The sequence below is a fragment of the Malaclemys terrapin genome, chromosome 6 (assembly GCF_027887155.1).
Source record: "Malaclemys terrapin pileata isolate rMalTer1 chromosome 6, rMalTer1.hap1, whole genome shotgun sequence".
NCBI classification, from domain to species: Eukaryota; Metazoa; Chordata; order Testudines; family Emydidae; genus Malaclemys; species Malaclemys terrapin.
Window position 1 is genome coordinate 73243100 of NC_071510.1, and position 14640 is coordinate 73257739.

The 14640-nt window shown below is 40.9% G+C and overlaps 1 protein-coding gene across 2 annotated transcripts in view; it reads right to left on the reverse strand.

Moving 5' to 3' along the window:
- Nucleotides 1-14640, reverse strand: part of LNPEP (leucyl and cystinyl aminopeptidase) — an 84802-nt gene that overhangs the window by 22524 nt on the left and 47638 nt on the right. For both annotated transcript variants that reach the window (XM_054031487.1, XM_054031488.1), the window contains exons 3-7: nucleotides 11385-11523; nucleotides 5919-6050; nucleotides 2843-2963; nucleotides 2128-2282; nucleotides 1626-1739 (exon numbers count right to left, since the gene is read on the reverse strand). In XM_054031487.1, the coding sequence (XP_053887462.1) occupies nucleotides 1626-1739; nucleotides 2128-2282; nucleotides 2843-2963; nucleotides 5919-6050; nucleotides 11385-11523 (661 nt within the window). The remainder of the gene's footprint in view (nucleotides 1-1625; nucleotides 1740-2127; nucleotides 2283-2842; nucleotides 2964-5918; nucleotides 6051-11384; nucleotides 11524-14640) is intronic.

Below are 14640 nucleotides of genomic sequence, written 5' to 3' on the forward strand. Positions count from 1 at the left end.
AGCGCTGGGCCGCCCAAACCCCTACCCCCCCCGAAGCCCAGCGCCATGCCACCGAAACAAAAAAACCAAACAAACAACAACAACAAAAAACCCTCGAGTGCCGCCCCACCACCCCAACATTGGCCACCCCTTATAAGGTGCCGCCCCAAGCACGTGCTTGGTCGGCTGGTGCCTGGAGCCGGCCCTGCTCTCTTCACAGCAGTGATTCATCTATAGTTAAAACCTTTGGCATTCAATAGAGGTAGGATTTCTCAAACTGTAGGATTTTGTAGAGTCTGTAATTGGCATCATTTGTAACTTGATTATGCTGCCAGACACAGAATCAAGGCACATACATATTAAAGTCAATGGGACTCTACAGAGCCAAAAGGTTTGATGTAGGCAGATCCTTTCACAGGGTCGGGGTCATATACTGTAAAGTTTGTTGGTACAGGAACCAGTGTCTGCTATTTGCATCTGTAAAGCAGCCTGCACACCCACAGTATGATAATGTATAATAATCTAATCACCTACCATATCTTCAGAAATACTGAAGTGTTTAGCTAATACATTGTCCAACACAGGTTGATTTGGGCTGGCAAGGATTTATAAAATGAATAGATGAAGTAATTCCACAACAATTAAAGTCTAAAAAAATTGCAGTGAAGTCACTGGATTATAGATGACTTGTTAGGAATACGCACACTGAACATTAAACCTGATCTTGACACCAGAACCTTGAAGTCTTTATTACATTTTAGATTTACAAGCAGCAACTTTAAATAAACGCACTGAATATTACCAGAGTACCGTTACCTCCTACGCTTAAAAGTCTGACCTACTACTATCCAACAGTGTGATAGCTGATATTGCCTTTTTTTTTTTTTTTTTTTATTATTTCAATGGGGTTCTGCCTGGGTGCAGAGGTCTGCTAATGTGGTTACTAGTACAAGATTGAGTCCTTAGAGCACTCCTGATCAGAAAAAGAAAAAAAGATCAATGAATAAAATAGTCAAGTTGCTCTGGGGCCAATATAAAATATATGTGAAGATTTAGATACCATTTTCTTTAAGTGTGCATGCAGGGAGAGTTAGATAAAACATTTTTGGCACCACCAAGTGGTGAAATTTTGGCTTCAAACAGCAATTTTGCTTTTTTTTATTAAAGCAACTTGTTTGACTGAAAAGTTACAACCACAAGATATTAAATGAGATGTAGAAGCATGCAACATGTAAATTGCACAGTAGGTTAAAATACACACTCGTGCAAAGTATGATTCAGTGTTAAACACTAGATCAGGGATTAAACAAAGCAAAGAAGTTTTGCCCATTATTTTGTGCCCATGAAGAAAACATCAATTTATCTGTTTCAAAGGAGGTTGCATGTAAAAGAGTGCATGTGCAAATTTGTAGCCCACTTTTGAAAATTTGGCCCACACACAATTTTATTTAAACAGCAATTAAAATGCCACATTATTTGTAATGTTATCAGTGAGTGTCCTTGGAACTATTTAGAGCACAATTTAAGTTAGATTTTCATCATCGCCTAAACCACATGAAAATGGAGGTAAAAAAAAATGTTTATGTCAGAATTAAAAAGAAACCTCATTGATGGAACAAAACTTCAGATTTAGATGAAATACTCACAGTCTGCAGCTCTGGGAAAGTTCTTTCCATGGCAATGTATTCCATAAAAGTGGCAAATCCTTCATTCAGCCAAAGATCATTCCACCATTCCATAGTTACTAGATTACCAAACCACTGGGGGGGGGGGGGGGGGGGAGAGGAGGGGGAACCAAAAAACCAACAGTTTTTAATTGTGCAAGATGTGAGAAAGGTCAGTCAAGTTTCAAGATCATAACAAATGTAAAATCCAAATAAGGAAAGATACTTTATGAAGGGCTACATTGTGGTTTTGCCACAAGCCTTATGTATAGGGCAACACTTAGTTGTGCTTCCCCACGAACAAGCTAGAAAAGAGATTATGACCCAGAGGTCTGTAACTTTCAATTTCCTGCTACACCAAGAGCAAAATACCCACAAGCTCTATACCCGGTGCAGTGCAGATCCTAGGCCAGTGTAACAGGGAAGGGGAGTGTTAGAGTGAGAGAAGATTGCACTGTTCAAATACAGCATTTCAATCCAGTACCTGATGAGCCAGCTCATGAGCAATCACTGCAGTTACCAGCTTTTTATCCATTGCTGAAGACGTTTTATCATCATAAAGGAGTGTGGTCTCTCTAAAGGTGATTAAACCCCAGTTTTCCATAGCGCCTGCCTGGAAATCAGGAATAGCTACCAAATCTAGGGAGGGAGGGGGAATAAATAAATGAACCAGACAATCACAAGTTACAGTAATGCTGCACTTCAGATCTACCCGTTCTACCACATCTATAACTACAGATAGCAATCTATCAAACTTCACTATTTAGCCACCAATGCTGCAAACACTACATACTAGCTATAGGTAAACAAGTAGACCCATTGATTTCAAGAGCAATTCCGTACGGAGAAACAGTTTTTCAGGTTTATGTCAGTTAAATATGTCACACACAGAATTCTCTATGTCCCTATCTGAGCACCTGGTGTTAAATGTACAGCAAAACCTTCTCCAGAGGACACACTGAATTGGCCTTTCTTACCTTTAAGCCAAAGGTTTGCAAACTTCTTGAGCCTGAGACCCATTTCCCACACACTCATACAAGCCCAGCTAAACAGGTATTGAATTTTAATATTTTTTTTTAAGTCTGGTTTTGGAGGGGTTTTTTATTCTTAAGTTATTTTTATTTTGAAGAACCCTCTGAAGTATGGAAAAAACTGCTACTTATTAGAAAATATATGAATGATAGATGAAAATACTTTACCTAATTTTTGAAGAGGATACTCTATATGAAAATACTTCTGATAAAACTCCAGGAGCTTCACTGCTGTGTCTAGGGCATGCTCAACTTGGCCTAGCTTCTGTGGCATGGCATATATAGATACCTGGCAAAATAAAATGAGAAGCAAGAAAATATTTCATGGAATGAATCACACACAGCAAGAGAGGGAAGTGGTAGGCAAAACACTAAGTCAATGGGGGCAATTCCCTGGCCAGTTTTAAGGAAATATATATAAAAATCACATTCATTTGATATCAAAATGTTTGAAGATTGTTGTTGCTTCTTTTATTCATCATCAATTGACCCTGTTTGAGGTATATTTATCCCCCAAATGCATGGGAATGGGAGAAATGCTAGTTTGAGTCCTGATGCACAGCTTATGCATTTGTTGATGACAACTCTAAGAATACAATTCTCCCAGGAGTTACTGTTCTTTGCACCATTTAAGCCCTGAGCTGGGGTAAACTGGATGAAGTGGAGAGGGCAGGACAGAGATTCCATACATCTTGTGAGCCTGAGGGTCTCACTGTAACAGCTCCAAAGTAGCTAGAAACAAGGGGATTATTGGGGAGAGGCCACAGGAATCTTGTTTAGGTAGATCCAGTTGCTCCAATCCCTCCCCACCCAGTACAGTAGGTATGGAGAGATAGCAGCTGCTATTTCAGCTGCTGAGATGCTGTGTTCCACTCCGATGACTTGACTGTGGGAATGCACAAATTCTAGCCCCTTTAGTTTCCATTCAAAATCCAAAAACATTTCAACTGGATGGCTAAGGAGGCTCTTTCATCTTGAGTGGAGAATTCTGAACCAATTACATGTGCTGAAGAAGTTTGGGTTGGCCTTTCTAGAAATACTAAAAGTTTGTCACAGCAGCAGTACTAAGCACTACAAATAGCACCATTTAAGAGTTTTAAGTGCTCATTAGCCCATATTTTATAAATATAGTCATTTAAAGAAAGCACTCTATGTTCGATCCATTTTCCACATTAAAGTGTTCATGATGCAAAAGGGAGTCTTAATACATAACATTATACATGGGCTGGCCGCTTTAGATGCTCTCATAGAGACTATGCTGGGCTCCCTTTACTTGGCTCCCCTTCGGTAGAGTTTATATATACCCAAGGGCATTGCTGGTCTCCTTAGGTTTGGCTCCCCCACAGTGGGGCTTGGATGCCTTCCTGGGCTCGGCTGAATTCTTTAGCTTTGGTTCCACCTGAGGGGGCTCAGATGCTGCACTGGGATCTGCTCCTAAACTGTTTTGTTTCGGGGACTCCATGGGTTAGAGTGGAAGGGGGGAAAAAATAAAATAAGTGGTGGTACTCTCGAGTGCCAGCCACTCATGGAGTCAAAAGGAAACCTCACTAATCACGCACACACACAGTTTCAGACCTTGGGTCAACTGTCTCAGGCTCGTGTTATGGGGCTAAAAATTGCAGTGTAGGCATTTGGGCTTGGACTCTGCTATGAGCCTCTTTCCACTTATTGGATTTCAGAGCCCAGGCTCCAGCCCAAGCATTTACACGGTTATTTTTAGCCCCGTAGCATGAGCCCAAGACAGCTGACTTGAACTCTTGGCCATGTGGGTCTTAAAACAAAAAAACACCAACCCCCCGCCCATACACACACAAAAACACAGCAGTGTAGATGCAACCTCTGAGTAGACTGAAGATCTGTGATCCTCCCTCTCATCTCTTACAGGCTTTGATCAGCAATAAATATAGTTTAAATGTAGACATTTAAATAACCATCATTGGACATGTAAGTTAACCTCACTGACATGAACAAGAACAGGTCACACCTCTAAGGTGAAGTTTCAGGCTCTCTGCAAACACAGGCAGACAAATTTGCATAAGTTTACATTTGCTTCATAACTTTTTAAGTTTCTCTTTGCAAACACATGGGCTAAAGACTTACCTTAAAAAGGAAAATGTGGTTAAATTATTGAGCTAAAAATACCAACCAAAAGGGGAAAAAAAGCCACTTGACGCTGGACCACAGAGCCTGGCCTATTTAGCTCTAATTACAACTACTTGCCCAGGCTAGAAGGGAAGTCTGATAAAAATCCACAATTTTACTCTATATATTGGTTTAGAGCAATTTAGATCAAGATAACATTTCTTAACAGTATATCTGATCAGGGCTTCCTTTCCCTCCCCAGCTTTGTTAACAAAGCTACTCTTTGGCTCCTTCTAGACAAGAAATGGAAAACACTAGTACATCACAAAAGGGAGCTCCTGCTACAGTGACAGGGTCTGATCCCCAAACTGTTACTCATGTGAAGCTCCCACACTTCCTGAATGTTGAAAGATCCCTCTTAAGTATCTTCCTTCTTGTCATTCTCTAGTATACAGCTGCCTTCCAACCCAGCAGGCCATATCCCTGAAGCAATGCCACCAAAGATTAAATGAAGTCTATAGCAGTTGCTAGGTGCTCAGCATTTTTGAAAAGTCAGGTCAGAAATATTCAGGTACCTACATATGGACTTAAAATTCTGGCCCGAGTCTGTCCTAATTGGAGCATAGACTAGTTTGGATGGTTGGCTGCAAGTAACAGATATAGAGCCAGACTCCCTTTGTTGGGTACAGGAGAGTGCTTCTGCAGCTCCTGCTCTCATGTGCAGTGATGTGAGAGAGGAGTAGCACTATTGTCACCTGCCGTGACTCCGCTGGGGGTAGACAGGTTAACATTCCAGCTGGGGCATCCCCGGAACTCTGCCAATTGAGCCTGCGCAGGACAGGCACTGGCTGGCTTGGCACTGCTCCCTCAGACAAGCCCTTCCCACTTTTGGCACCAGCTCTGGATCCCCCAGCACTGTGAGCTGTGCAAGGGGTTTGCATCACTATACTCTGGCTCTGGGCAGACTTTCTGCAGCCAGGGGCCTGCTGTCAAGTTCTGGCAACACAAGCGGGCTGCAGCTCTGGAATCAATCCAGTCCATATCATAAGATAATTTGCTAGACACTCTTATAATAATAGGTGATAGGCAGAGAGTCAGCAGGAAAACAACCCAATGAGCTACTCATGTATGTGTAGAGGTTAAAAGTACAGTGGAAACATACCAGAGTCCTATTAGTCTCCTTACTGATATTCTTCAGATTTGCAACAATGAACGCTACCAGGTAAGTACTCATCTTCAAACTCTTAGAGAACTCATCTTGAACTATTCCAGCTGCCACAGGGATGGTTACATTCTGCAAATTTTAAAAGAAAAAAAAAAATTGAAGATAATGTTACTACTGAGGACAACTGGCAAATCAATCAGATAAAGGGCTAGGAGACAGTATAAAGAAGTTACACCTAGAGTGCATAATGGCAACTATAAGTAAGTTTGTTGGACCATTTTCACTACAGTAGAACCTCAGAGTTATGAGCTGACTGGTCAACCACACACTTTGTATACTTTTGGTTCCAAATAATCAGGCAGCAGCAGGAAAAACAACAAATACAGTACACTACAGTACTGTGTTAAAACAAGCTACTAAAAAGTAAAGGGAAAGTTTAATAAAAAAGATTTGACCAGGTAAGGAAACTGTGTGCTTGATTCATTTAAATAAGATGGTTAAAAGCAGCATTCTTCTTCTGCATAGTAAAATTTCAAAGCTGTATTAAGTCAATGTTTTGGAAGTTTAGAATTGAACAATACCGTAACATTTTGTTCAGAGTTATGAATAACTGACATTCCTGAAGTGTTCATAACTCTGAGGTTCTACTGTGTTTTAAGGTGCTAAGATACTACAATGATAGTGGCCATGTAAGACCCCAAGATATATAGATAGGCAAGTTGCTCATAAATGTAACAAAATTTACTTATGATGAAGCTAACGTTTCCCAGGCCTACTTTGCATGCCAGAGTTTATGAAAATCACACAACACAGAACAGAAAATCTGGGGACATATCTGTTATTTTAGGTGGCTTTTGTAACCACAAAATTGAGTTACCCGCCTTTTCTTCTGGATAGTGCCTATATTAGGCTGCACTGCTGATTGAATGAAAATGTATAGTTCATACAGCTGGGGGGAAAAAAAAAAAACAAACAAACCTTGAAATAATGTATTCCCTGTTTGTCATGCAAGAAAACTTGGCCCTGATCCTGAAAACACATCAATTTTCAGCTTGAGTCTCAAATTTTAAGCCTGAAGGTACCATTATGACCCTCCAGTATAACCTCCTACATTACAGAGACCACATATTTTCACCTAGTAATTCCTGTATCAAGCCCACAACCTGGTTGAATTAGAATGTGTCTTTCTGAGACAATCCAGTTTTACTTTAAAGACATCAAGTGATGGAGAATCTACCACATCCCCTTGGTAAGTTGTTTCAATGGCTAAATACCCTCACATACAAGTTTACACTTTATTTCCAACCTCAATTTGTTTAGCTTCAACTTGCAGCCATTAAATCTTTCTATGCCTTCATCAACTAGTTGAAAGAGTACTCTTCTCTGAAACCTTTCCCCCATGTCGGTACTATTTATAGACCTCGATCAAGTCACCTTTTAACCTTCTTGTGGATACATTAAATACTTGAGATTCTTAAGTCTCTCATCATAAACTCGGGTTTTCCCAGAGGCCTCCAATCATCCTAATAGTTAACAAAAAGATGTCAAAAAATTGTAAAGAGTGTGGACATTAGAACTGGACACAGTATTCCAGTCTCACTGGTGCTATACACAGATGTAATGCCAATCCTCTGCTCCTATTGGATATTCCCCTGTTTCGAGAGTCAAGCTTCACTTTAGCCCTCTGGAACTCCCAGTGTAATACTGTAGCTATGTTCAGTTGGTTATCCACCACGATCCCTAAATCCTGAGAAATCTCATGGACTTTAACTTCAGCATGTACTCAACTGTTGGTAGGATCTTGGCCTAAATTATCAAATCCTAAATTTGTAAAGTTACTGCTTTCCTTGGCAGTAAGTTAGTATACAAGACTTAGAGCTCCTTATAGGGAGCCTGCACAGATGTCCTTAAAAAAAAATCTGAGTGAAAAGCCACTGAATATACATGTAATATACTATAGATTTAAGAAATCGTATGGGGTTGTATAACTAAAGACTATTGTAATGCATATGAACATGCACAAGATGGCAAGTTTTCTTGCTAGAATGCAAAATTCAGAATCAACTCAAATTGCATGTTCAGAAACGTAACCATTATTCAGTTCAGAAATCAAAAAGGTATTGTATACCAAATTACAAGGAGCCAATCTAAACATGAATGATAAGTGAATAAATTTTATTTTGGATGACAATTTCATTAGTGAATTGATTATTTTACTTACTTTTATTTCTTTGGTCATGCACACAAAGTGGATTCTCAGTACTAAGTGTGGGACTTTACTACCAAATTCTCATCAACATCTTTTTCATACTGAGTGAAAAGGAACCTGGAAAATGCTGTTTTTAGAGGTTAGCAAACTGCACACTCCAGGTGGCAAGGTGCAGGAAGCAATTAGCATACAGCTGATTTTAAATAAGGGATGGTGGGGGGGGGGGGGGGAGTAATAGGGGTGTCTGATTAATTCCATTGTCCCTTCATTAAAAAAACAAATTGAAACAAACAAACAAAAAAGTCAGGAATTGGGGGAGGCGGGGAGGAGAGGGAGAGAAAGGACTAATTACAGCTGGGCAGAAGTACCACAGTGAGAGACAGACAAACTTGGGTGGTGGTGCAAGGGCAGGAGCCAGGCAGATGGAGGGAACCGAGGAGTGGCAGCTGCTGACTAATCTAGGTAGGGAGAAGCAGCATACAAATTTGCCATCTAATCTAGTTGCCAAACCCAGGGCACAATGTTTGGTAAAAGTAAGGGGTTAAGCACCAAATCTCAGGCATAGGACTATTTTAGATATGCTGAAGAGGTTGCCTTGGCCCTAGTTGAGTGGGCCCTGATGCCTGTGGGAAAGGGCATATCTTCTATTTGGTAACATTGTAATGCATCAGGGGTCGACTTGGATAATCCCTAGGAAGAGATGGCCTGACTTCTCCTAGCCTTTTCCAGTACCACAGATAAAGGGGTCAACTTAATAGCTTTGTTTGGTCTAAACAAAGGTCACTGGAAACATCTAACGTATGGAACTTGGTTTTTCCAAGTCTGAGTGTGATTTGGGAAAGAAGATAGAGAGGTTGTTGGTTTGGATTATGTGATAAATCAGACACCATCTTGGCAGGAATTTAAGGTGGGGACTCAGCCCTACCTTAACCCTGTGGACAGTATAATGTGGGGGAGGCGAGAGAAGTCATCCTACTGTTAGTGCTCAAATCTCGCTAACTCTCGAGGCTGAGGTGATAGCCTGTTTTGACTAGGTTGGTGAAGTGAGGACTTGGATAAGATTTCCATGAGGCCCATGAGAACTACATTAAGGTCCCAGGATAGGAGAAGCTTCAGGGTGCATGAATCAGTCCTTTTAGAAACTGTGAAACAATGGGATGAGAGAATACAATATAAAAGTTTTAACAGGAAGGTGTCAAGTTGAAATGACTGCTAAATGGACCCTGACAGCTGATGGTAAGCCTGACAGCTTGAACTGGAGGATACAATCTGCACTCTTGGGAATAGAAGCTTGTAATGGGTTGAGACCTTGTTGTAAAGCCCAGATAGAAAAATTCTTTCACTTTAGAACATAAAAAAAAATGGCCACACTGGGTCAAACCATTGGCCCATCTAGCCCAGTCCTGTCTTCAGACACTGGTGGTGCCAGATGCTTCAGAGAGTGTGAACAGAACATGGTAAATTATTGAGTGGCTCCATCCCCTTTTGTCCAGTCCCAGCTTATGATAGTCAGAGGTTTAGTGATACAAAGAGCATGGGTGTTCCTAACAATCTTAATAGAGATCAGCCCTCCTTCCTGGGGAGCGCATCAATTAATGATTACCTAGCCTGGGACAAGGTAGTCATATTTAGCAAACAGGGCTTTATAGTTGGCTATTTGCCCTTGAAGAGATGCCAGAAAGTAGGCCTTTCTACCTAAGAGATCAAACTCTTGGGCTTTTTGTTCTTAGAAGTGGGGTCCTATCTTCTTGGATCGCTCCTGTACTACAATCCTTTTGGAGTGACTTGGTATCTTTCTCTGCTCATTTTGCTGTTGGAAGTATAAAAGGCTTGAACCTGTCATAGGTATTTTACAGGCTCTAGAATGCCTTCATTGATTGGCATTGCCAATCTGCCTGGGAAATCAGAATGGGTAGTATCACATAACATATGTGGTTCCTCCTGTACAGATAATTCAGCATCCTGAGTGTCTGCTATCATTCCTAACAATTCCTGAAAGGGCTTGAAGTCATCAGAATGAGATATTGGCGGGGATGTCACCACCTCATCCAGAGAGAAGGAAGATCAATTTTCAGGATTATTCAGCTGAAAAGGGTTAAGAGGAGTCTCTTGCGGATCTTGGAAGGAGTCATCTTCTGATTCTTCCTCCTGAGCATCTGCCTCCTACTCATATTCTTATTCTCTTGGGTTGTCTACTTCATCAAGTGATCTAGCAAGGGACCTAACTGGCAAAGTGGATCAAGCTCACTTGTAGGTAGAGCAAGAGGTAGAGGAGCAGCATCCGAGAGGGTACATAAGGGGCCCAGAATGGTTGAGAAGGTACAAGGAGAAGTCTATCAGGGATATCAGGATGCTGTGGGTGGGTGGGGTGGAAGAGAGTTAGGAGTTCTGGAGGTTAAAATCGAAGGCAGACTCCTAGTTGGTGGCAACTGGGAGTTGCTCTGCTTGAGGAATTCCTAGGAAAAGTGAAGAACTTCTACATCAGGGCCTCTACTAGATTCTGGAGACTAAGTGAACGGCAAAGAGAAGGAGTTTAGGCTTAGCCATTAGGTGGCAAGGTGCCTTGGCACCAAGCAGTAATCTAACGAAAGGGAAGATTTTAAACAAAACCGACTAGACTGCCAACAGGGCAGAAATTCATCACTATGATAACTTATCTAATAGTTACAAACTGATTTGGTGGATGGCTGCTAGGGGGTAGCAAGCAGACACTGCCAAGTTGCATCTTGCTGCCGCAGGCGATAACTGGGAACTGAAAGACAGTCAGGGATGCTCTACACTAGAAGTGATTGTGTTGGGGAGCACAAGGACATGTAGGGTGCAGGTACTGTCCCAACGGACGCTGCAGAACAGAAGATTTCAATCTTGTGCTCATGCACACCATAAATGGGATCCACACGGACCAAGCGTTCAAGAAGAATCTTAAGTTCGACAGAAAGTGGTGCAGCAACCAAAGTCCATGTAGATATACCATCCCATGCCAGTTCAGCCAACTGCTGGCTGTAGCCATTCAACTGTTCCTACAGTACATGGAATAGCTATTTGATCTGGGATACACTTTTAAATCTAAATGTTTAAGATCTTTGGAGCAAGGCAGCCTTTTGTATGGGGTCTTGCACAGACCCTTGCCTGGGCCATCTATGCACCCTTGTGACACAAATCAACAAAGTGATTCAGAGTACTTTTAATACAGAGCACCTAAAAGACACACATCCATCCTCTAATATTCATGCATTAGAAGAGCATAACTGTACCTTTGGCATATTTGACAGCGTGGAGTGCTGTTCATCTCTCTTGATCTTAATTAGAAAAGTGGCTTTAAATGCTGGTTCATCAAAGCAGGGAAAAGCAGACCTTGCAGCCAGAGGCTCAAACTGAGTTGCTGCAAGCCATCTAATGGGGAGGAAAAAAAAAAAAAAACATGTTAAAAATATAAGAGGTGGCGTTATCATTCTTTAATAAATCAAGAACTGTTACTTCGAGGATTAGAACGGAAGGAAGTTTTATTGGGAGGGGCTGGGAACAGAGAGGTAGCCATGATTTGTCAGGATAGAATAAGCACACATTTAAGAAAGGCCTGTCATCAATTTAAGTCTCAGAAGATTTTTCAATGCAATTTTTATTCAATGTTCTTTCCAGCATAATGCAGTCAGAAGATATAGTTTGTCTAATTCACCAAACTATAAACCGATTAGATTGAAATATAGGGCACATTATCAGTAAACAATTGTCCCAATAGCCAAGTACTCAAAAGCTCATATATCCCTAAGAGTACATAGCTCAAAAGAAGACTAAGACACATGTACCAGGCACTTTTATTTTTAAGTGTCTAATAATGGGAATAAACTTCATGCCTCACGGGCAGACAGGATGACTGACTGCTTCTGTCCATCCACAACCTTCAAACAGGCAGGAAGAGCCACTCATGTCCCATCTAACTGTTTCCCACCCTGCCACTGACTTGTGGACAACAGCTTGCCTAGTCATTATCTTTGGGTAGTCTACATTAAAAATGCTACAGCAGCACAGATGCACCACTTCAGTGCAGACACTAAACCTTCCCTCGCTTTTCTTCCATTGCAATTGTAAATCCAGCTGTCTAAGAGGTGGTAGCTCAGGGGTTCTCAACAAATTTTTTGGTGGACTCAGAGTGTGGCCACCAACTGTTGCTGGTGGCTCTCCGACACTTTTTCCTAAAATACTTAATTACCTTTAGAAAAAAGAATTAGAGCTGTCAAGTGATTAAAAAATTAATCGAGATTAATCACACTGTTAAACAATAGAATACCATTTATTTAAATATTTTGGATGTTTTCTACATTTTCAAATATATTGATTTTAATTACAACACAATACAAAATGTATAGTGCTCACTTTGTATCTTTTTATTACAAATATTTGCACAGTAAAAAAAGTAGTTTTTCAGTTCCCTCATTACAAGTACGTTAGTGCAATCTCTATCACGAAAATTGAACTTACAAATGTAGAATTATGTATTAAAAAAACCTGCACTCAAAAACAAAATAATGTAAAACTTTAGAGCCTACAAATCCACTCAGTTCAACTTCTTGTTTGAGCAATTGGCTGAACAAGTTTGTTTATATTTGCAGAAGGTAATGCTGCCCACTTCTTGTTTATGTCACCTGAAATTGAGAACAGGCCTTCTCATGGCACTGTCATAGCGAGCATTGCAAGATATTTGCATGCCAGATGTGCTAAAGATTTAAATATCCCTTCATGCTTCAACCACCATTCCAGAGGACGTGTCCATGCTGTACAGACTGACGCATGTTCATTTTCATCATCTGAGTCAGATGCCACCAGCAGAAGATTGATTTTCTTTTTTGGTGGTTCAGATTCTGTAGTTTCTGCATCAGAGTGTTGCTCTTTTAAAGACATCTGAAAGCAGGCTCTACACCTCGTCCCTCTCAGATTTTGGAAGATGCTTCAGATTCTTAAACCTTGGGTTGAGTGCTGTATCTATCCTTAGATATCTCACATTAGTACCTTCTTTGCGTTTTGTCAAATGTGCTATGAAAGTGTTCTTAATATGAATGACATGTGCTGGGTCATCGTTCGAGTCTGCTATAACATGAAATATATGGCAGAATGAGGGTAAAACAGAGCAGGAGACCTACAATTCTCCCCTAAGGAGTTCAGTCACAAATTTAATTAAAGCATTATTTTTTTAACGAGCGCAATCAGCATGGAAGCGTGACCTCTAGAATGGTGGCCGAAGCATGAAGGGGCATACGAATATGTGCCAGATATGCAAAACAAATACCTTGCAATGCCGGCTACAAAAGTGCCACGGGAACGCCTGTTCTCACTTTCAGGTGACATTGTAGATAAGAAGCAGGCAGCATTCTCTCCTGTAAACAAACTTGTTTCTCTTAGCGGTTGACTGAATAAGTAGGACTAAGTGGACTTGTAGACTCTAAAGTTTTACACTGTTTTGTTTCTGAGTGCAGTTATGTAACAAAACTAAACAAAACAAAAATCAAGATTTGTAAATTGCACTTTCACAATAAAAAGATTGCACTTCAGTACTTGTATGTGGTGAATTGAAAAATACTATTTTTATCATTTTTATAGTGAAAATATTTGTAATCAAAAATAATTAAGTGAGCACTGTACACTTCATATTCTGTGTTGTAACTGAAGTCAATATATTTGACAATGTAGAAAAACATCCAAAATATGTCAATTGGGATTCTATTGTTTAACAGTGTGATTAAAACTGCGATTAATCACGGTTAATTTTTGTGAGTTAATCATGTGACTTAACTGCAATTAATCGACAGCCCTAATATATGGACATGTATACATGCCCAAATCATTGCAATTTATTTATGTAGGGTTTTTTTTGCGGACTAGATAATAAAAATAATACTATGATGGGGATGGGGATCACCAGGGGCCAGGGAGGATGGATGGGGGAACCTCACCGCTGTGTGATCGGGGATAAGGGTCAACACCCTGAGCTAGCACCTACTGGAGCCCAGGCTCAGCGCCAGTTGCTCTGTTACCAGGATTGGGGATCAGGGTTCAGGGCCAGGGATCAGTGCCCACTGCCACACAGCCAGGGGTCAGTCATCAGGGCCAGCGCCTGCTGCCACATGGCTGGGGCTAGGGGCAGAAGCCTGCTGCCAGACAGCTAGGGCAGAAGGTCAGCATCTAGGGCCAGCACCTGCCAGAGCCCAGGGTCAGTGCCCGCTGCTGCACAACCAGGGCTAGGGATCTGCACCCCGGACTGATGCCAGAGGCTAATTTATCATTCACACACTAACAGGTCAGTTTCACCCTTCAACAGCCTGCATTTTTAAAAACTATAATGTTAAAGTAAATTAAATGTGGAGAATAAAGGGAGGCTTTTTTTGGAAGGGAACCTAATAGAAAACAAAAGCAAAATGGAACCAGTTGCCCACAATTATTGGCATTAATGAATTTTGCCTTCTAAGTGCTGACTGCAGTTATTTTATTTCATTTCATATATTTCATTGTAATGCC